Consider the following 22370-nt stretch of genomic DNA (forward strand, 5'->3'; position numbering starts at 1 on the left):
CAACAAATAATAACAAGCACCTCTGCACACTCAGTTAGAGGCGAAGTATTTTTACGTGCTTTCAAATGCTCAGTTTGAATTACATTTCCTAAGTAAACGGGTTTTGCAGGACAGCAAACCGAAACGACTGACTTACCATGCTTATCTTAGATAAACCAAGTGCTAAAATTTGTCCATTGAAGAGTCCAATTAGCACAGTTAAATCCACACTCTGTATCCCTGATAGACTGTAGAGAGGCAAAGGTGAACCACCTCTGTTGGACTTACATAAGATAAACGGATTTCTGAGCATAAGACAGTTGTCAGAGAAAATTCTCTGCTACAGACTCAAAGAAGGGATGCAAATATAGCGAATCGAGAGTTCGAGATTGAAAAATTATCGTGCCACAAACCTGCCTGTCAGCATTTCAAAATATTCAAACTCATGGCTCTTTGCCTTCTTCTTATACCCGAGCGCACTTGTGCACAAGGGTATTATAACTTTGTTCACATAACGGTTGTTTGTAACAGGCAAAACAAATCGAGATAGATATAGACAAATGTATACATAAATGATCAGAATAAAAAGAGAAATCGATTAAGCGGTGACTGTCTGTCCGTCCGTCCGTCCGTCTGTCCGTCCGTTTGTGCACACGATAACTCCAGTAAAAATTAAGATATCTTAACGAAACTTGGTACGTGTACTTCTTTCGGGCGTAGGACAGATGGTATTGAAAATGGGCAAAATCGGACAATAACCACGCCTACCTCCCATATAACGGTAATTTTCAGAAATACAAAAACTGCGATATTTTAGTAACTACTGAAGATAATTCACTCAAAATTAATATTTATAATAAATTTTAGACGAAAAATAAGAATATTAACATTTTTTTGAAAATGGGCGTAGCCACGCCCACTTATGGTTACATGTGTATATCTTGGTAACCGCTGCATCAATTTATTCCAAACTTGGCACAGTTGTTGGCCCTGGTACACGCCCACATCCCATATAACGGTAATTTCGAGAAATACGAAATCCTCGATAAATCAGTAAATATTAAAGGTAATTTATTCAAAATGATGGTTGCAACAATTCTTTGCCAGGAAATACGTTTATGATAAAATTTTGAAAAATGGGCGTGGCACCGCCCACTTATGATCACATATATATATATCGGTAACCGTTCTACCAATTTGTACCAAACTCGGTATTTTTATTGTGCTTGCCACATAAAAGTAAACCATTGAAAATTGTTGAAATCGGACTAAAATTACGGCCGCTTTTCATATAACGGTAAATTTCAGAAATGCTTGAAATTTCAATATTTTGAAATTTAAGGACGCTAGTTTACTTAAAATTTATACACGCCGGCTTATCATGTAGCGGTAGCTTTCGGAAAGGTGGAAAACATATATTTAATAATTACGCCGGGTATTTAATGTTCGGCTCCGCCCGAACTTAGACTTTCTTACTTGTTTTCTTATAAAAAATTGCCGCATGCTACGGAGTCTGCTTCGGGGTGGCTTGGAAGCTGTTCCTAAGTGGTTGATAGTAGCCAACCGCAGCGGTCCGAAGAGAGTCAATGAGTCAATGAGAAGTTCTTATCTATGAGAAGTTTCTCTAGCCGAGATTCAGAGTCATAAGTTCTCGGATGTGGTTTGTTTCTATAGCTTTTCGACGTCGAGCTTTGGTCGCTTCTCTATGATCATGGGACAGCAAAATGTTTTTATATAGCCTTCGATGCCGCTGTAAGGCATTAATAAATAACTACTATGTTCCTGCCTGCGACGAAGTCGATGCGCCTCTCTCCTCTCTCTGCCGGAGTTGTTGTCATGGAGACTGACGGAATTGGCAATTCGTTCACTGATGTAGGTGAACTTGGATACCAGCTGTCGAGGTCTCCGCTAAACTACAAATCTCACAATCCCGTCCAGCAATCATGCTCCGCTCATCGTATTACCTGTACTGTGGTGGTGTCAGCCAGGTATTTCTCTAAGCAAGCCAGCAGTGAGATAGAAGCATATTTCCTATGGAGGCTACACATATTCCTCAAGCTCATGTCCGTAAAGCGTACTCCTCCTTTCGTGTGGTCGGTCGTCAAATATTGGGGGGGTATGGGGGTAATTAACCGAGGCTCTTTTGGGGTTTCCATTGGATCTGTTTTTTTTTTGTAGGAGAATTTTTGAACTTGATCATTTATATAGAGAGCCGAGTCTAAAGCTGAAGAAATGTTGCTGAGTTTGGTGGGCCCTTAAACCGAATTAGTTGGAGTAGCCTCATTGAAGCCTCCACTCTTTACACCAAGAACCAGCCAAATCACTGAATTGGTGGACCACCCGTCTTAAATCGCTAATTCGAGAGACAATTATTGCTTTCTTATTTCCTTAATTTCGAAAAAAGTGTGGGATCAATGTTTTAAATAGCCTACTACACTGAGAAAAGAGTTTAGTTACGTTAACTAAATATATTTATGTCAATACATGATTTGGTAATGGTAGTTTCACTATTTGTTTATAGTTATCAAATCATGTGTTGAGCGTTAGGTAGGAAATACTCGTGTATGTATGTACATTATGGTGGTAAAAAAAATTTAAACTGTTAACCTCTCACCCCTTACGATTTTTGTAAGTGGTAAAAGATAATTCTCGTATTCTTCAGGAAAAAAGATATTTAGAACTGTCTCAAAGCCTATGAAGTTTTCTATGTATTTTATATCGGGGGGAAAACACTTAGGGAGTGTGTGAATCGGTAACAAAGTTTGCGGCAAGTAAATTTTTGACAACTATGAGGTGAATAAAATTTCAGTAGCTCATGAGGCTAGTGAACATTTTGACAAATGCATAGAAAATTTTGACAATCGCAAAGATTTTTGCTGTGTGTAATTTTTCGTAAAAGAAATTCTCTAATTTATGGAATCCAATCAGTGATGGTAGATGTTTCCTTAAAATATTAATTTCGCTTCAATTTGTAATAGTTTATTCCGAATAAGTCTGCGATTATCAAAATTTACTTCTGTCAAAAAAGATTTAATTTCACACAGCAGATTGGCAAAACTGTCTCACCATAGCAAAAATATTATTCAACAGCTTTCCCCATAGAACTTTGTTACCTATTCACACACGCCCTTATTCGTAGAAATGGTTTAAAATCAAAACAAATTTTAAAAACGAAAAAATTATATTTTTCAAATTTTGGACCACACTAACGTACATGTATAGAGGAGCGCTCGGTAAATTTTCTTCGCAAATTCAATACAAATTTAGAAAAACGTAAAAATTAAATTTTTCAATATTTGGACCACACTAATGTACATGTACAGAGGAGCGCTCGGTAAATTTTCTTCACAATATTTTTTCTTTTAGCGCTTTCCCGTAGAAATGGTATACAATTCTTGAAAATCAAAAAAACAAATTTTATAAACGAAAAAATTATATTTTTCAATTTAGAAAAATCCTAGGGGGTGAGAGTTCAATATAGGTAAAATTTTGACTTACCTGCAATATCCAGGAACCATTGCCAGAGAACGTATAGCCAGCGTGTATTATGTGACGATGTCGTGTAAAACTACTCAGCAAATTACGCATACACTGTATAAGTGTATTGTACTGAGGATGTATTAGCACTTCAGTGACTAGATTTTCACTAGCATACTGAATGAGTCGTTCGCCTGCAAAGAGAGAGGAGAAACAAAAATTGCAAATCAAATTAATTATATACTTTCAAAGGACTTACGTAAATACTTAGGTGAAAAAAAAAACCTAAATTTAGTACAACGCTCTTTTTTGTGAACCTTTCAACAATTTGGGCGCTCATTAATAACCTAATAAATATTAAATTTCAGTGAAAACGCAGAAAAATACAAACAGGTGAGTGATTAATGATTCATTTGGTGTTTTAATTAAGTACATACATATGTAGCTTGGAATGAAGCAGGCTCAGCTGAAGTGCACTAAATTCATGAACTCTCAACCTCTGGCTTGTGTCAGATAGAATATAGCCACAAGTCTATCCATGAGACTTTCCATCACAGAAAAACTGTATCCTTAGTGCAGTGCACGAAAGCTTTTGGAGTCGGCGTTGCTTAGCCTACGGTGTCTGAGCCCGCTGTACTAGTCGTAATCGGCACGACGTCTATAGAACTACTAGCCCAACAGAGAAAGAGTTTATGGTATCTAATAAAACAAAGAGAGGAAAGGAATACAAGTCTAATAAAAAAGGAGTCAGGCTTCGATGTAAATATGTACTGTGAAACGATTTTCCACCATTCCTCGTCAAATTAGGTTTGAAGACAAACCGCTTCCGGCGTTTTGCCATCTTCATGGTCATTTTTTATACTGCCATGCTTCATTCGCTTACAGAGTGGCAAGAACAGTCAAACGCTAGGGAAGTAGACGGTTGAATTATTTAATATCAGTATTGGAATGCGCGGTCAACATAATAATCAGAAGCTGTGCTGAAATTATGCTCCGGGCGAGAAAGCTTGACCAGGGCGCACGCTTACCGACTTAAACTTATTTAATGGGAGAAGTGGTTCCAGGGTGGGCGACGGTTTCTAATGTTGTTTAGGCTCCTACTACAGCTTTAACGATACATTATCTTATTATATTAAACGAGCAATTCTTTTATATATATGTACATATCCATAGGGTTCTAGGAAACGGCTCTAACGATTCTGATGAAATTTTGTACACAAATAATGTTTTGGATTCTAAGGTTATCTGAATAGGAATTATTTCCGAGAAGACTCGTATAAGGTTGCCACCTATTCGAAATTAGTTACAAATTGATTAAAACATCATAATATGGGTATCAAATGGTACGTATTTTAAAGATCTTTAATTCAAAAATATTTTTAATAAGGTGCCACCTATTTTGAATCGCATATTTGTTTAATTTTTTGTTTAGAAAAAAAGGTAAATTATTACTATCATGGGGACCAAGAGAAGGTTCTTAAACAATGCTTTCCCTATATACAAAATATTATCTCTTAGGATAATAGTGTAAGGTTGCCACTTATTTTCGATTCTACACAATTTATTTAAAACACCGCAATATGGATATCAAATGAAAGGTATTGTTGGGAACTTTGGTCAGAAATCAGGGTTGCTACGCTTCATAATTTCAATAAAATTTTTTTTATGTATACATAGTACATATACGATCAAGATATGTACCATTCATTCCAGCGTATTTCGGAATAGGGTTTACACCTAAATTTTGGAGTAAGAAATTTACTTAGTAGATATCGAAATCCTATTTTTTTTGTTTATTTCCAAAATATTTTTTAAAGCTATGCAAATCTTGAAAACTTTAAAAAGTATATGCACTTCGGGCAAAGCTCGGTCAACCTGGTACTGTATCTTAAAACAAGCAGCCTGCCAAAATATATATAGTTTTAATTAATTTATTTTATTAGATTTTCTTTTAGAATTAAATGATTTGTTATATTGGAGGTTTTTCGAGGTTTTATCAGTTATTTCGGAAATTTTTCATCTACGAGAATCCCCATACCGACATTAGTCAGCGCTGCTCATTATATCCGTTAGCGCTATTACCGCTCCTGTTCTCAGTTTCCTTAGTGGTCTACAGTCTCTCTTATGTCGAACGTCAGAAGATAGCAAAGCCGCGAATGTGTATTGGAGGTTAACAGCCTTATTCCTACCCCAATGACTATTGCCTTGTGCCTAAAAATATGCCACAAAACTTGATTTTAACCATTATGACAATGACAACTGTCATTTCTTTTTGATATGACTCACTGAGTACGTGACAACGACGAAACAATGGATCTCATGCACAAAAGACGAGCTTAAGCTCATACTCAATTTTCGCACTGATGGATGGATGGATGAAATTCTCTTAATCCCGAAAACAAATTCCACTTACACTCGCCATTCTTTACTCCCCCTTCTTTTGCAATGCATTGCCATTTAGATAACAATTTATGTCATTTCATTACCCTGTAAAATTTTAAATTGACAATTTTGTACCGCTAATAAAACATTTAGGATTTGAGTAGCAAACAAATATAGCAACAGCAACAAAAAGTTAAGCGATTTATTCGAGTATTTGCTCTTTTCTCAGTGAACCACACTCGCTCATGGCCGAAAAATCTGCTTCAATGTCATTGCCGCAAGGTCACATCAGGTGCTGATGTAATTAAAATATTAAATGAGTTTGTATTTTTTTTTTACTTTTCCGTTTGCATGATTTATGCGACACGCAGGCAGCTGGTCAAAAGCGTATAACAAAAACGCACGAAGCAAATTTTATGGATTTCACAAAGCGTTGAGTTAGTCGAATCAGTGCTGACGAGTTGTGTAGTGGGTGGCCTTCAATGACCGATAGGCCAAGGAGATTGTAAGATTGATAGCAGTGTTTTGGAGGAGATTTTGCTTAGTAAGATGGAAAGTGATTTTACAGTTAAATGACATGCTGCATGGTAAGGGCACTCGAGTGAGTAATTAAGTAGTAATTTATGTATCTGACTGAAGGAAGGCAATCATTTGCATCTGCATTTGAGACCTGAACTGATTAGAGTGATATATATTTATGCCAAGTCAGCTTTCTATTTTCGTAAGCCTGCTGAGATTTACAAATATTAGGAACAGGCTAAGAATAGATGCTCCTCTCGCTGATCCACAAAGCTCATTAGAAAAGCCTGTCAACAGCTGATGACTTTAAAAGATATGTCATAACTCGTTTGAGAATTACTTGTATGTATACGCTAATGTTGCATACTTTTTGGTGCTACTTTGAATTTTTGACCATTTTTCTTCTTCTTAGATGATTCTGCGCCTGTAATTTACTTGCTGACATAGGATTAATCGTAGAATTTGAATTTGCAATACGCTTTCTTGGAAAATTTTGCTCCGAACAAATTACTCAGCTCTAATATACATGCATAGCTCTCCGATTTCGCAAGCCAACATTTACCGGCTTTAGCGAAGGTACATTTAAATTTACTGCATACTTTTAAGCTCGACAATATTAAGCTATTGAAAATGCCTTTAAAGAGGGTGAACTATTTCCTAGTTTTCCCTTAAAAGTTTTTCAAGCGAGTCTTAAAAAAAGAAAACAGAGGGTAAATTTATTATTTTCAAGATATAACGTAAGTGTCAATAAATTCGCAATCAAAAGCTGCGTATGGGGGAAGTTCTATGCCTGATAGCACGTGTGTGTGTGTGTATGTGTGTTGTTGCTGCTCAAGGTAAACTGATAGCGGCGCATGCTGGAAAATATGTAAATATAAAACTGCATGGCTGCTTTTATAAAAACATATATCACACGCAGAATTTCATAGTTTTTTTTTGTGTAACTAGGGGAGCAACACCCAAATGTATGCTACGAAATATGGAAATTTTCGCTACATCAGAACGACAGCAAGAACCCGGTAGGGAAAACTTGAAGTAGTGTAGCATATACCCTCAGCATGCTTTACTTCGTTTCATTGAAACATTTACTAGATAAGTCTTGTAGATTGAGTCTGAAAACAGCTACATTGGATTGGCTTCAGGGTAGACGTTAATCAAGTTTAACTCCATATCCAAAAAGATACTTAATGAAAATTCTTAAGGGTACAGCTTATTTAAAATTTTAATATAAACTGTTAAGCCGGGCAAACCCAGACTTTCCGTGTTGGCACCGCAAAATATTGTATTATCCGAGCGAGGATTCGGTCAGATATGTACCTCGTTTTAAAATGTCGATAAGATATAAAATATGGTTTATTGGTCCAAAATACCGTGGTGGTTTCACTTGTCATTCCCTCTGTCCTTAGTTCTAAAGACCACACAGGCCTCAGCTCATTAAGCTTAGTATACAGCTCTCAAGAAAAATTTGAAGAAATATTTTACATTATTTTTATTGCCTGAAAAATTACTTTGGTTTTGGTGAAAATTTTCTTGAAGAAACAAAATACGAGCCTTTTTTTTTCTTGACTAGTGTAAACTAATTCAAGCACATTTGGTAAAAGCAAATTTCTTTTCCACTTCTTGAACGTCATTTTATATAAATTTTTAGATTTTCTTGAAGCTTTGTACTAAGTTTTAGCCAGAAAGGTGACACAGGTTAAGGCGTACTGTGTAAACAGTAGCACGTAATGGGCTTGATAGTTACTAAAAAGTAGAAACAACTTTATAAAAAATGCGGAGAAATGAAATGTTGAAGAAACTACCGAAAAACTCTTGAATTTTGTTCAAGTACTGAAAAATTCCGATGAAAACCAAAAGGTCCCGAGTAGAATAGGGTATATTGCTTACGAAAATTCCCGAAAGTCTCAGAACGTCCCAAGAAAATCACGAATCGCTTCGAACTAAAACTGGAATAATCCCAAAATGTTCCGAAAACTTTCGAAAAATTTCGATTGCTATAATTTCGAAAAAGTGGTTCAAAATTTCAAAAAATCCTCAGCCATAAATGAACAACAGTAGATCAACAAAAAAATACAACTATCTCGAGATTTCAAAACAAACCTAAAGGTCCTGGGTAACACATTTAAAAAAAGGCTAAAAATATCTAGGTTAAACTCTTGAAAAAAGTTGTGATCTAAACACGCAAAATCCGATAAGTCCTGAATAAATCATGTTAAGTTCCTAAAAGTCTTTAGGAAAGCCTCATAACGTTAAAAAAAGAGAGATTATAAGAAAACCTAGTGTCTTTGCTTCTCCGTATAAAACGAGATAGTGCACGAAAAATCCAGAGGATTTCAAAATATTAGGCAGAAAACGAAAGACTGCCAAAAAATTTCTAAATTCCCGCAAAACACCCGATAGTTCTCGAAAAATATCAAATAAATCTCAAATGTCTTGAAAAGAAATTCTGCTCAATTTATGAAAAACCCAAAACATTCTTCAGAAAAAAATTCCAAAACGTACGAATAAAATACCGTAGGTGTTCCTCGTCCCGAAAATCATTGAACTCCTCTAAAAATCTAAAGAAATTTCTGAAAAAAAATAATAATAATTAAAACGTTATGAATTAGTCACGGCAGGACCACAAAAATTACCGGAAGGTACTAAAACGTATAAAAAAATCAGTAAAAAAAATCTGGTTTATCTCTGAAACTATTGATAAGTTTATCAAAAATTGAAAACAAAAATCGAAAAGTTCCAAATAAAAGTCCGTATAACTTTAAAAGTCTCGAAAATCTCTGAATATCTTAAAAAATCTGAACAAATCTCCGAAAAGTTTCCGAAAAAAACAAAAAATTTTGAACTAATCATACATGAAGTTACCGAAACGTCTAAAAAATCGATAAAACAATCCTACAGGTCACTCGAAAAATCAAAAAAATTATGAATAAAACACAATTGCCTAGATAAATCTTGACATGTCTTAAAAATTCAAAAGCTCTCGAAAAAAAAATTCTCATAAAAATACCAAAAAAACTAGAATTTTCCGAAACTTTTCCCAAAAATCTAACAAGAAGTCTGGAAAAATCCAAAGAATACCGCAACATTTAATTTTGCATGAAACGTCTCGAAAAACTACGAATTTTTTCGAAAAGTCTAAAAAAGTCCCCAAAATCCCGCAGCATTAAATTTTGTATGAAATCAACAATTTTCGCTTATTTTCTGATTGTAAAAAAATTTGGCAAAGTTGAAAAGTTTTCAGATCTTTTAGTGTAAAGTATAAAAAGTAAGAAGTTTCAAAATTATGGAAAAAGTACGAATTTTTCCGAAAAGTGTAACAACAGCGTGAGGTACACCGCAACATTAATTTTGTATGAAAAACTATAAATTTCCGAAACTTTTCAGACAATCTCGAAAATGTACGAATTTTCCCAAAAATTCTGAAAAAAAGGCCGAAAAATCCCGCAACATTTAATTTTTTTATGAAAATCAAAAATTTTAGTTTGGCAAAAGTTGAAAAAATTTTAGCTCTTTTTGAGCAAAGTATAAAAAGTAAAAGTTTAAAAATTTTAAAAAACTGATGCACCTTTGAAAAAAGGGGTACAACAAAAATGTAAAAATTTAAAATATTTTCCTCAAAATAAAAAGCCAAATTTTCAAAATTTTGAAATTTGATGCAGCTTCAATAGAGCGGTGTAAGCTTGAGCTATGGCTTTTTTGGTCTCGAAATTTGTAAGCTTTTTAATTTGTTTTTATATTCTGTGCTTCGCTACTAGTGGATTTTCCTACTGGAGTATATATGCATGCATTTGACTATTTGCAATAAGTAAGTGAATACGTACATAGGTATGCATGCAATTCAGGGTCAGCTGCTCCCACAATTTTAGTTATGTGTTTCACATTTTACATACGTTTTTTTTTTATTACACACAATACATATGCAAATTTTAAAATATTTTTATAGTTGACCAACTATCGTTGCGCGCATCATTAGCAAATGTGTGTGTGTGGTGCCCTCCTGGTCCATGTTGTCAGCTAGTGCTTTAGTGGCTTTATTTTATGCATACATATATAATATTTTTTAAGGGCTCACATGTCATGATTGTCCTTTCTTCCGGTTGAGCGCATTGCCATGGGTGGGTCAGCTATGGACTATTATTTATGCCATGTTGCATACACATACGCGCACAAATAAATAACTTTGTTTTTTTTTGGAAAATATTCAATGCTTGCCACGTGACCTTTTGGGTTTGCAATTTCATGTATTTCTGTACAAAATTTTTTTAGCAATTTACATACCTGTAAATTTTTGAATTCCACAGCATTTGCTTTGTTAAAATGGTTTTAAAATCTTACCCAATTTAAGCTAAATTAAGCCACAATTCATTTTAATACATACCCTGGTAAACTCACATATGTATGTATGATCGTACGTATTAGCATGCTTTTGTGGTTGCCATATTGTGGTTGCTATACACATAATCGTTACCCAGGTGCGCATAACATTTTGAGGTAAGTGCAAATCCCTGTGGTTCGGAAAATGACATAATTTGACATGGTATCAATGACATAGCGCTTTGCACAGTAACACATCAGGGTAGGGATACTTACATACATACATACACAAACTTACATACTTACTCTCGTATTCGTTGCCTCGCCTCGGGTATTGCACCAGCCATAGACTTCTATCGCCATTCACTGGCAGCAAAACCCAAATCGGATTGTGCGCCCAGCGGCAAGCGGGGGTTTATTGTGAGCGACTGTGTGTGAGTGTGGCTCTTGTGAGCATTGAATACATGTCATGTAACGGATACCTCTATACAGGCATATGCAGATGAGGCTTTGGCCCCTAACTGAAATCATACATTTTCCGCTTCCTACACACAACTCATCGCTACACTAACATTTTTTTTTTTGCTGTACTCTACTTGCTACTAGTCTGGCTGCCTGGCTCACACAGCCTAACAGTTCACTCGCTCACCTCGACAGCAGCAGAACACCTACGCTGATACACAGTTCGAATTTCTGATCTCCTCTATTGTGGGCAACTTCACCTGCAGACGCTTGGTTATGCAGACATTTGTGAATATGTATGTTTCTTGCGTTCCTGTAGTTCACAAGCTTGTTGGCGGCTGTGTGCGTGAAAATCCCTGACTTAATCTCACATGAAAATTGGTTAATTTTCAACTATTGTTGCGTGGCGTAACTTTACACTCCATCAGTGGTTGTGCAATTGGCAAGTGAATCTCCCAAAGGGATGTTCGAACGTCAGTTGATTAGAAAGAAGGTACACTGAGTGTTCTTAGTCTCGTTAAAACCTAGAGAAATATAAGAAATTTAAGAGCTTATTTCATATTATTTTTAGACATTTTCAGTAGTCGGTAACTCGAGGATGATCGGGGTCTTCGATCACTTTTGAGATTAGAAGTCCCGAAATTGTTATCGAAATAGATGTATTTTTCGATGCGCTGGTAAAAGTTCTGAACTGGAGCGAACATAAATTTCGAAAACATCATAAAGTCCCAAGTAAAACAGCGTAAATTATGAAAGGCTTTGGAAAGTAACTCCTAAATCAGAGAAAACGTCCCGAAGGTAGGTTCCAAACACAAATTACAGAAATCCCACACGTTCCTAATAAATTTTGGAGATTCCAAAAAAAGGCAAGAAAATCTCCAAATGTTATGAAAACACGAAGCAAAACTCGAAAATATCCTAAAAGTCCTGAATAAAACGAGGTAAGTCCTTATGAAAAGTTCCAAAAAAGCTCAAAATGCCTCGAGTAAAAAAAAATATCCAAAAAATTCCAAGAAGTTCTGAAAAATTCTCAAAAAAAATGTGTGATGTTCCCAAAATTACCGGTAAAATTTCGAAAAATTCTGAGAGCCCCAATTAAAACACCGTAGGTATCGAAAAACCCAAATAAATATCGAAAGCAAGAGCTCTGAACATTTTCGCAAAATTCCGCAAAATGTATAATAATTACAAAATGAAAATTTTCAAGAATTTCCGAAAGATTCCCAAGAAAATCTTGGGACGTTCCAAAAACTACGGATAACACAGTAGGTACCCAAAAGCCGAAAAAATCTTGACAAAACATACAAAAAAAATCTCGAATAATCCGAAAAAATTTAAAAATATCAGGAAAATTTTCGAAAAGACCCTAAAATTTTCAAAGTTTTGAAAACTTCCTAAAGATTGCGAAACATCCTAATAGTTCATAATAAAACACGGTAGATCACGAAAAATTTCAGAAAATCCAGAAAAATGTTTAAGATATACCTCTGGATAGGATAACTAAGAATTACAAAACATCCAAAATGTTTGTAATAAAAAACGGTAGATCACGAAAAATTCTGGAAAGCCTCGAAAATTATGCAAGAAAATTTCGGGTTCTTAAAACTTCCGATAAAATTCCGAAAAGCCCTAAAAGTATTGACTAAAACACGACAAGTAACGAAAAATCTCGGAAAGTCTCAAAAAAATTCCAAGAAAATCGTGAAATGTTTCGATAACTGCCGAAAAAATTCAGAAAAATCGTCAAAGCGCGGAATAAGGCATGGGTAGGTTGCTAAAAGCCCCAGAAAAACTCAAAAATTTGAAAAATCATAAGAAAATACAAAAGAATATCTTGAGAGATCTGGAGAAAAATAATCGAAAAACCCCACAAGATCCTGAATACTCCCGAAATAGCTAATTAATAAAAAAGTCGCAAACAGAACTTTAGGGTCTCCGATATTACAAGCGAGGCGCCTAAATAAATTCGCAGGCTCTAAGACTACGTAGAATACTAGGTGGAGCCTAGAGATGATTTCATAGGGTTTGAAAGAAAAGAATACACAATTAACAGTTTCTGAGACAGATGAGAACTGCTAAAAGTAGGAAAGTCGAATTAAATGAGAATGAGCGTCTCATATGAAACACAGATGGCGTGAAATAGAATACTATTTTCCTGAGAAAGCTTCTATCCCCGCAAATATATGGCAGCACACAGAAAAAGTTCTGGCAGAAAAAACCTTTTTAGCTTGCTGTAAATTGTATATGGGAGAACAGAGCTAAAAAGCTCTCTCACATCGTCACTACATAGTCAATATAGTCTTTATAAAAAGCTCGTCACGCTTGTTTATGCAAAGGAAAACTTTTCTTCAGGCATCTCAATATTTTAGCTCAGTGGATTGAAGCTTTTAGTCGTAAGCGACTTGTTTCTTTTTCCGATATTCTGGATACCCCAGTAAAACCCATTTAAGCTCAATGGCTCCGGGGGTATGTTCGCTAAGCTTTGTGAAGCTTTCAACTTGTACGACTATTATAAGGTTTGTAGAAAATAAAAAGCTCTCTATAGTTGATACTGCTACAAGTCTCTAGCTGCTATTGAGCTGTTTATTTTTTTTTAGTTAAGAGTTGAGCCACAGCGGCCATCCCGATAAGTAAATCACTAAAAATAACGAAAAAATCCTGAACAGTCTTCAAAACATCCCGAAAAATATTTCAAAGAGTATTCCGAAAATAGCTCAAAAAATCAAGAAAGTTCTAAAATTTTCCAAGGTTACCGAAAAATTCTGACATTTCCGAAAAGTCCCGAAAAAGTATTTAACGGCTTTGAGAAAATATTTGAGGAAAAAAAAACAAAGTATCTCGTAAAATCTGTATAAAATTCGGAAAAGTTCCAAATAAAATTCTAAAAAATCTTGGGCGGATCTCGAAAAATGAGACTCAAAGTTTTTCAAAAGGGGTCGAAATGATTTAGGGAATTTCCTAAATTCATGGAATATAACTCAAAAATTGTGAAAAGTTGAGCTGGAAGAATCCTTTAAAGACTAAAACAAAGTCCAGAACGGTGCTGAAAAAAATTTTAAAATTCCGAAAAAATTCAATTATCCAGAAAAGCCGAAAAAACACAAAAAAAATCTGAATAGATTCCGACAAATCCTGAAATGGGCCAAAATTTCAACAAAAATATTGCAGGGAAGTACCATCTGATAGTGAAACGGTTTTATTTTTAGAATGTCCTTTAAATAAATAGTTTCATGGGTGCATTGAGAATTATAGGTTCCAGTGTGGGCGAACGAAATGAATGTAAACTGCGTTTAGCAGCAACTTTTCGGGTGGCCGGGCTTTATTCCAGCTAAGTATTGCGGCGAGATGAAGGCAATTCGCAAAGAGTTGCTAAAACTATGCAAAAATTTTATAAAACCTTGCTCAGAATTCATTCATTTTAAGAATAACACTCATCCCGACACATTGCGTTTAACTTGCCCATTTTGTTTATTAATAGCGTGTATAAATAACAGCGCCATTATTTGCTATTAAAACGAGCATAACACAGCGGGTGAAGCGCCTAAAAGCAGACTACGCAAATAAGCTAACCACGCTTAATTGCCACATCACAAACAAAATCATAAAGAAAAGTGTGAAAGTCCACAAACTAACTAACTATGTAAGCATACTTTTGTCTATAAAATTTAATAAACACTTTCGTTGACGAGCGTTCCTGACGGCACGTGGCGCAATTTAGGCAAAAAAAAATGTGTGTGACCATCAAAGGAAATGACTGAGGAGTGTCAAGAAAAGTGTGAGTGTCAAGAAAAGTGTGTGTGTGTGTGATTGCGAGCATAGCGACTTTGTTTCAACCATTACCCGTCACAAAAAAGTGTTGCTTTACCGCTGTGCTCAATTATGAAAACTGCGGGTCCCTGTCCAAAATTGTCACCTCAGCAGCCTTCTAACATTTAATGTATGTACTTAGGACCCTTTTAAATATTTAAACCGTAAATGCAGTGAAATACACTCCTTCTTAGAGCAGAGTGCTTTGAAAGTTTTCAAGTATCTGCGGAATTGACCAGTGCAGCCACTTGCATGTGTATGGGATAGCATGCGCTACTCGAAGTTTTAGACGCTTGAGAGGAGACTGGTGGAAGCTGTATATGTATGTATGTACATAGGTAGCTGTCAACGTTTCAAAATTTTGCTCACCCCACTCAGCACTTCTCACATACTTGCGCTCCTGTCTTATCCTGTCTGCTTTTATTCTATACACTGTGCAACAATTTTACTTGCGCTAGCCCCTGAAGTGGTCGCTGCTACTTGCAGTTAGTTTTCAATTTGAATAGTCTTTTAAAATTTCATTTTTCCGCTTTCTCAAGAGTTAGAGTTGACTTGGTAGCGGGCGGATGAGCGAGCCATTTGTGGTCAAGTCATTGTGTGGTTAAAAATTTTGTTGCCACTGTTGCTACTGTGCTAAGTGGTCCAGAGGTCATGCTCTCATCTCGTTAGTCTGCAATTTATGCACATTGTTATGCGGTATATATGTAGCTTACTAGCAAAGTTTTCGAAAAGTTTCCTTTCACTGCCTCTATTAAATTTTTGCGCAATTCTCATTTGTTCTTAAGTATTTCTGTGGAAAATTGTGTTCTTTGTGGCTATTAAGAACATTATTAAGTGAGATATAGGAGCGAATATAGCACAATGAGGATGCTTAGCTTGGTGGCATACTATTTGTACGCTCGAAAGTAAATTCCTTACTTATAATATTATAAATCCGAAAGTGAGTTTGTTTGTTTGCTACGCTTTCACGCTTTAACTACTCAACCGATTATCATGAAATTTTGTACACTGCTGTCATTTAGCCCACCTTAAAATATAGGATAAATTTAATCTCGATTAGACAAGAGGGCGTGGCACCTCTCATACAAACGGAATTTTTCATACTGCATTTCTTAGGAAATATTTTTGATAAATTACTGGAACTTGGCATGGAGATATATAAAATCATTGTCTACTCATGGATGAGGGCTGCCACCTTTTAAAATAATCAAAATTCTAATCAACTAAGTTATTTATTTGAAAATTATATTAAAAAATGGGTGTCAAGAGGTTTAAAAAAGCTGTATTTCGAATATATTTTGAAAAGGGTTGCCACCAATTTGACAAGTCAAATTTAAATTAATTATACGCAAGCTATCTGAAGAATTAAAATATGGTTGTCTAACGAAATATTGTTAAGAAACCTTTAGTTCGAAAGTTTTGAATAATATTTAAGTCTTACACAAGGGTTGCCACCTTTTCAAAAATTAAATTCAATTATTTTGAATTAAATATTACAGTAAAAGGTGCGCAATGGTTCTGGCAGTTGATTTATCGGTGGTGATTTGAGATTTATCCCAGCCCAACTCAACCCTGGTGTCTCCGAATGAAGAAAGTTTTAGTTTGAAAAAATTTTGAAGATGGTTAAACAAATTTTAAACCTCTTGTTTTTTAATTAAGTTTTCTTTGAATAAATTTTACTCAATGTAGCACTTTGAAATTTCATACACTCAGCGAAGCGGTAATTTAAATAATAGACATATTTTGGTAATTGAAAAACTTGTCATAATTTTTTGATTATTTCATAACTAGGCACACATGTTTGTTAGTTTTGGACAAATATTTTTGGTAATTTCAAGACCGGACTTAATTTCTTTAGCATACATTTTTTGGGAACTGAAAATGAAATTTTACTAATATAAAAACTGGACATAAATAATGGCCAATAAAAAACTGGACATAGTTTTCTTTCACTGAGCATGATTTTTGGTTATTTGAAAATTCAGCATAATATTTCGGTTTTACATTTGTTGGGAACTTAAAAAGTGGGCATAGAAATTTCGCTAATTTAATTTTGGCATAATTTTTTGGTAACTTAAAAATCCATTGTAATTTTTTGGAATTTTAAGTAATGGACATATGTACATTTTTGGGAGTAGAAAAAGTAGACATAATATTTTGGTAATGTAACAGCTGGGATTATTTGTGGACACCTAATAATTGGATAGATAGGGATAGATTTTCGATAACTTCTTGGGCATATATTTTCTGATTATTAAAAAATGGGACACAAATATTAGGTAATTTAAAATTTGGACATACTTTATTGGTAATTTAAAAAATCCTGAAAAGGTTTCGGTAATTTAAAAAGTAGCCAACATTTTATGGTCATTTAAACAAAAAACATATTTATTACTATATTAAAATTTGTTCATAAATTAGTAGTTGGTTAAGTGCAAGCCATAATTGTTTGTTCGCGTAAAAACTGGCAATGCATTTTTGGCCATTTAAAAATTGTACATAAATATTTGGTATTTTAAACACGGGAAAATTTTTTTGGTTATTTATGAAGGGACAGAAATTTTTGTTAGTTCAAACACTAGCATAATTTTTTGGTCATGCAAAAACTGGACATAATTTGTTGGTTTTATCAAAAACTTGTCACAATTTCTTTACCAATTTAAAATCGAATATAGTTTTGATATTTTAAAAACGGCACTTAATTTTTGGGTTAGTTAAAAAACTGGTCGTCAATTTTTAGCAATTTAAAAACTGGACATTTATAGTTGGCACTGTAAGCGCTGTTTTATCGACTGCTTGCTAAAATTAAATATGACGGACGGTCTTATTTAGCGACTGCCTGTCATATGCAAGTGGGCGACAAATTTCACCAGTACTGAAAGAACCTGTTAACTTGAAAAGATAGTCGGGAGAACGGCTCTAAATAAATAAGGGATAAAATCTTAAAATACTTTTTGAAATAATGGGCAACAAAATTCAGACAAGAACTGAAAGGGCAAGAAAAAGAAAGGTCGTGAAAAAATCCGAAATGTCTGAAAAACTAAATTTTGTTCGTATTTATTTCCCTATTTGGTTCCATAATTCGAAAACAACTTTTAGACATGACAGATGCTTAAGGTGCGCTTAAAACTACACGTCTGTCGTGTGAGCGTGATCTTAGTCACAGTCTCACAGAGTTTACAGCCGGTAGACACGGAGAGAAATACTTGGTATAAGATTTCAAACGAGTTTTTGAAAGAGTGGTACTGTGGGATGGGATCTACAGCTTCGTCATAAGTCATTTACAGGGTAACCCATCCGTTTACCATGTGTCACGACTAAAGCCCATTGAGAATATTTCTTTGTCGATATGTCGCTTGCGAATTCAAAAAAAGCCAAATTAGCTGACCGTAAGTTGAGCGAGTTGTCAAAGTAAAAAAGAATTTGAAATAATCCTTAACCAGAGATCGGCTAGAAGTCTGTTAGTTTAGTCTGGCGTCATAGGTCATTACCTGGATTAAATATGGCAAGGTTTCCCCATTATTTTATCTCTGGAGTTCTAGTAGAGAAATAGTTTTCACAGCTGAAAAGTGGACTAGCATAATCCAACGCTCGAAAAACTATCGGAATTATGTCCACTGCATGCGCTGGGCTCAGTCTGTAACTTACCAGTGGCTTAACGTAAAGGTGGATATTTAAACGATGCAGTAGATTTTCTAAGATTTGGCTAGGGGTGGAGGATAAGACAGTTATGACTAACATGTAAGCAGCCTGTTGAACCTTAAATAAAGACTTATCTCAAGTTGACCACCATCCGTGTATCCCCTCGGAATGGAATGAGTCCGATAAACGGCCAATTTATTTAACCTCGCTAAAGAGCTCAAAGCTACAGCTCCTGCTTTGGGTGCGGATTCTTACAGATCACTGAACGAACGTAATTCACTCGTTTCTCTCACAAGGTGGTACAATCTTGTATTGCACTATAAAATCAACTCTTTTTAAAAAAAGGCAACTAAGACATTATTGAGCTCTTGTATTCCCTACTACTTGTTATGCGCGAAAATTACTAAAATCACTGCAGAAAATCTACGACAGATTAATCTTAAAATGTTTGACCGAAATTTTTATTTAATAAAACACTAATGAGTGGACATTCAAAGGGACTTGGCCGGAGATTGTTGATTAGAGCGAAATAGTAAATGATAGTGGATCAATTGGGGACATTGAAATTACGCTGAGTGTTAAACAAAAAAGGGAGTGAAAAAGGAAGACAAGGAGGGAACAAGAAATACATGAAATTAGTATTAGTGTAAGTAAAAAAGAGGTGTGGGCGGAAGTGCTCTTTAGGAAATAGGATGTAAAGATAGCAAGTAGAAAAAAGTAGTTGAAAAAATTGCAGTAGCAGCGTATAGAGGCTTGGAAGCATATGTATGTGCCTATGTATGTACCTTAGGGTGGTCCTTAAAACCAAATGAAGGAAATTTTTAGGTCTCACCCCTCAATCGGTAATACCAAATATAAATTTTGCTCCCGATTGAAGTCGTTTTAGGCGTGTCGCACAGGGGTTAAAGTACAGATTCCTCTATAGAGACTCAAAAAATTAAAATATATACATATTTTTATCATCTAATACAATACAAAACCAATATTACCATAGTCGAAGATATCATATACAAATTTTGGTCCCGATTGGAGGCGTTTAAACGCCTTAAACGCAAAAGGGTCAATGACCAGATGCCTCTAAGGATTCAAAAAATTAAAAACATTTGTTTCTTTTTATGCCCAAAGTCGAGGATATCAAATATAAATTTTAGTTCCGATTGGAGTCGGTTAAGACGCCTTCATAGGGTAATCTGAACTTTGACCCCTGTGCGACACCGGACCAAAATTTATGTGTGATATCTTCGATATGGAAGTATCGATTTTGGGTATTAGACGAAAAAATAAAATAAATTTAAATTTTTTGAGTCTCCATAGAGGAGTTTGAACTTTGACTCCTGTGCGACGCGCCTCAACCGTCTCCAATCGGGACCGAAATTTATATGTGATATCTTCGACTACAGTAGCATAGACGTAGGGGATAAGGCTTAGGAAATCTGATGTAAAAATGTGATTCCTACATTTAAGGACCTCGGACATTTAATGTACCTAGTGTGGATAGAGGAGTTAGAGTTTTTTCTTCTAACAAAATCGCTTTCATTACTGCGCGCCCTATACCATAACTGTGTAAATCTTAGATATTCAGAGCGACAACTACAACAAGTTAGTGCATCTTTATATTCTACATACATATGTATGTATGTATCTATGTATATATTTATGTATTTGTAAAATGGCGGACAGCTCATTACTACAAATTAAAATAGAAAATATGCAAAGAAGAAGATAAAAAAATTAAAAGCGTAACAAAATCTATGGCATACTCGTAAAATCAACAGAGAGGTCATTCGCGCTTAATCATACCTCGAACCATCAGAGTAAGCAAATGAATAGCAATGGACACCAAATGGGTGCGGGGGAAGTCATTCATTATAAATAAGTGGAATATTATGGATTAACATAATTACTTACAAGTCGTTAGCAATCAACTAAGCTGTTAAAGGAAATGAGCTATGATAGCGTAATTTAAGTGTGAAAATGTGTGAAGGCGAGGGGAGAGCCAGAATGATACGAATTCCAAAGGAGCGAAGTAAGTGAATTACTGTAATGATAGGGGGTGCTGATAAATGAGAAATGAGTTTATTGAGCGCCTGCGAATATTATCCACGTACTTTCATATACATACATATGAGTTACATATGTACACTGAGGAGCAATACCAAAGCAATATGTTACACAGAATTTTAACTTCCTTGCGATACATTAGCAATATTTTAAGATTTTTTTTTTGTAATACCAAGACCAAAAAACGAGATTGATCGATATCTAAGTAAACAAATTCCTATATGAAGAATTAATTTAGAAAATAATTTGATCCAAAAAACTTTTCTTAATTTAAACTAAAAACTTTTTTTTTCTAACTTCCTTATTCTAAAAAAAATCATTAATCTCATAGTTTTTTTCTAGAAGACAATTTTTTCAAAAGTTTTTTCTGTGTTTTTTTTTATTTTTTTCCCAAAATATATTTTGAAAACTTTGTTTTTCCTCAAAGAAATAATTTGTTGCACAAAAATAATTTTCTTGATACATAAGAGTAAATGGTTTTATAATTCTGGTAGACATTATTTTCTTAAAAAATTAATTTCAACTAAATTTTTTTCCCCTAAAAATCTTAAATTTGTTTTTCTCCAAAAATCTATTTTTTCCTAAAAAATACATGTGTATACCCGAAAGTTTTCATATTAAAAATTATATATTTTAAAATTTTTAAACGCAACAATAATTTTTTGCGAAATTAATAACTTTTGCTGCAAAAATATTTATTTTCTCCAAACAAATAGTTACTAATATCTGATAAATTTTTTCTGAGTTAATATATTTTTTCTCAAAAATTGTTATATCCTAAGTTTTGTGTTTGCGCAAAACTTTTTAAAAAAAAAAAATTCTTGAAAATATTTTTTTTGGAAATTTCACTGTTCTAGAAAAAATTGTATTTTTAGAAAAAAATTCAGGCATGCTCTGCAATCTACTTTGGAGTGAAAGTTGTTTAAAAATACTTCAATTTCACATTTTGGTGTTCTACATTTTACCCTATCCTTTTGAATTCCGTTTTTTCGAACATCAAATTTTAAAAATGAAACAGCAAATCGCTACTTTTCTAGAACATCAAAAATGAAAAGTTTTATTTTTGATTTTCACTTCATTTCCATTCTACTACTTTTCTGGAGCATGCCTGATTATTATTTTTTTTTCTAAACCGTTCAAATTTTCTAAAACTGTTATTTTGACAAATTTTTCTAATTTTGATACAAATATTTTTTTCAAAAATTTCTTGTTCAAAATAGCTAAATGAATATGCATGAGGCACATTCTAAAAATAGAAAATGTGAGACTGCTAAAAAATTACATGGTTTTCTTCTGAGTAATTAACCGATAAAAACGTTTAGTTTTAGCTGCTTAAATTTAAATTATTTCTTAACAATAAATTCTGGTGGACTAGTATTCCCAGTTAAGAAGTATTTTTAAATTCCCGCTTCAAGTAAAAATGAGTTCCTGGCTAAAAATCTTTCTGGTAGTCGAGTCAGGTTTCCTCCCCTTTATCTTTGCGCTACAACCTGTTGTTTCGACCTCTGACATAATGTCCAGTCTAGCACCTTGCAATTTTTGTGGGTCTCTTGCCCTTGCAGTCTGATGACCGCTCAATCATCATCATAAAATGGACTTTTGGCTGATATGCTTTCTTGTTTCATAGCGGGGACTTTCGGCTAGTTATACAAAATGTTTATATTATTTGCTTTCCACGCGCCTTGATTAAACAATTTCGGGAAGTGAACGAAAACTTTTCTTTGAAT

At 34.4% G+C, this 22370-nt stretch overlaps 1 protein-coding gene across 1 annotated transcript in view; it reads right to left on the bottom strand.

Moving 5' to 3' along the window:
* LOC118748873 (microtubule-associated protein futsch) overlaps positions 1-22370 on the bottom strand; it is a 509684-nt gene that overhangs the window by 179306 nt on the left and 308008 nt on the right. The window contains exon 3 of the mRNA XM_036483593.1: positions 3478-3650. Coding sequence (XP_036339486.1) covers positions 3478-3650 — 173 coding nt within the window. The remainder of the gene's footprint in view (positions 1-3477; positions 3651-22370) is intronic.

Source organism: Rhagoletis pomonella, unplaced genomic scaffold (assembly GCF_013731165.1).
Source record: "Rhagoletis pomonella isolate Grant_MI unplaced genomic scaffold, Rhpom_1.0 Rhpom_scaffold_00013, whole genome shotgun sequence".
Taxonomy (NCBI): Eukaryota; Metazoa; Arthropoda; class Insecta; order Diptera; family Tephritidae; genus Rhagoletis; species Rhagoletis pomonella.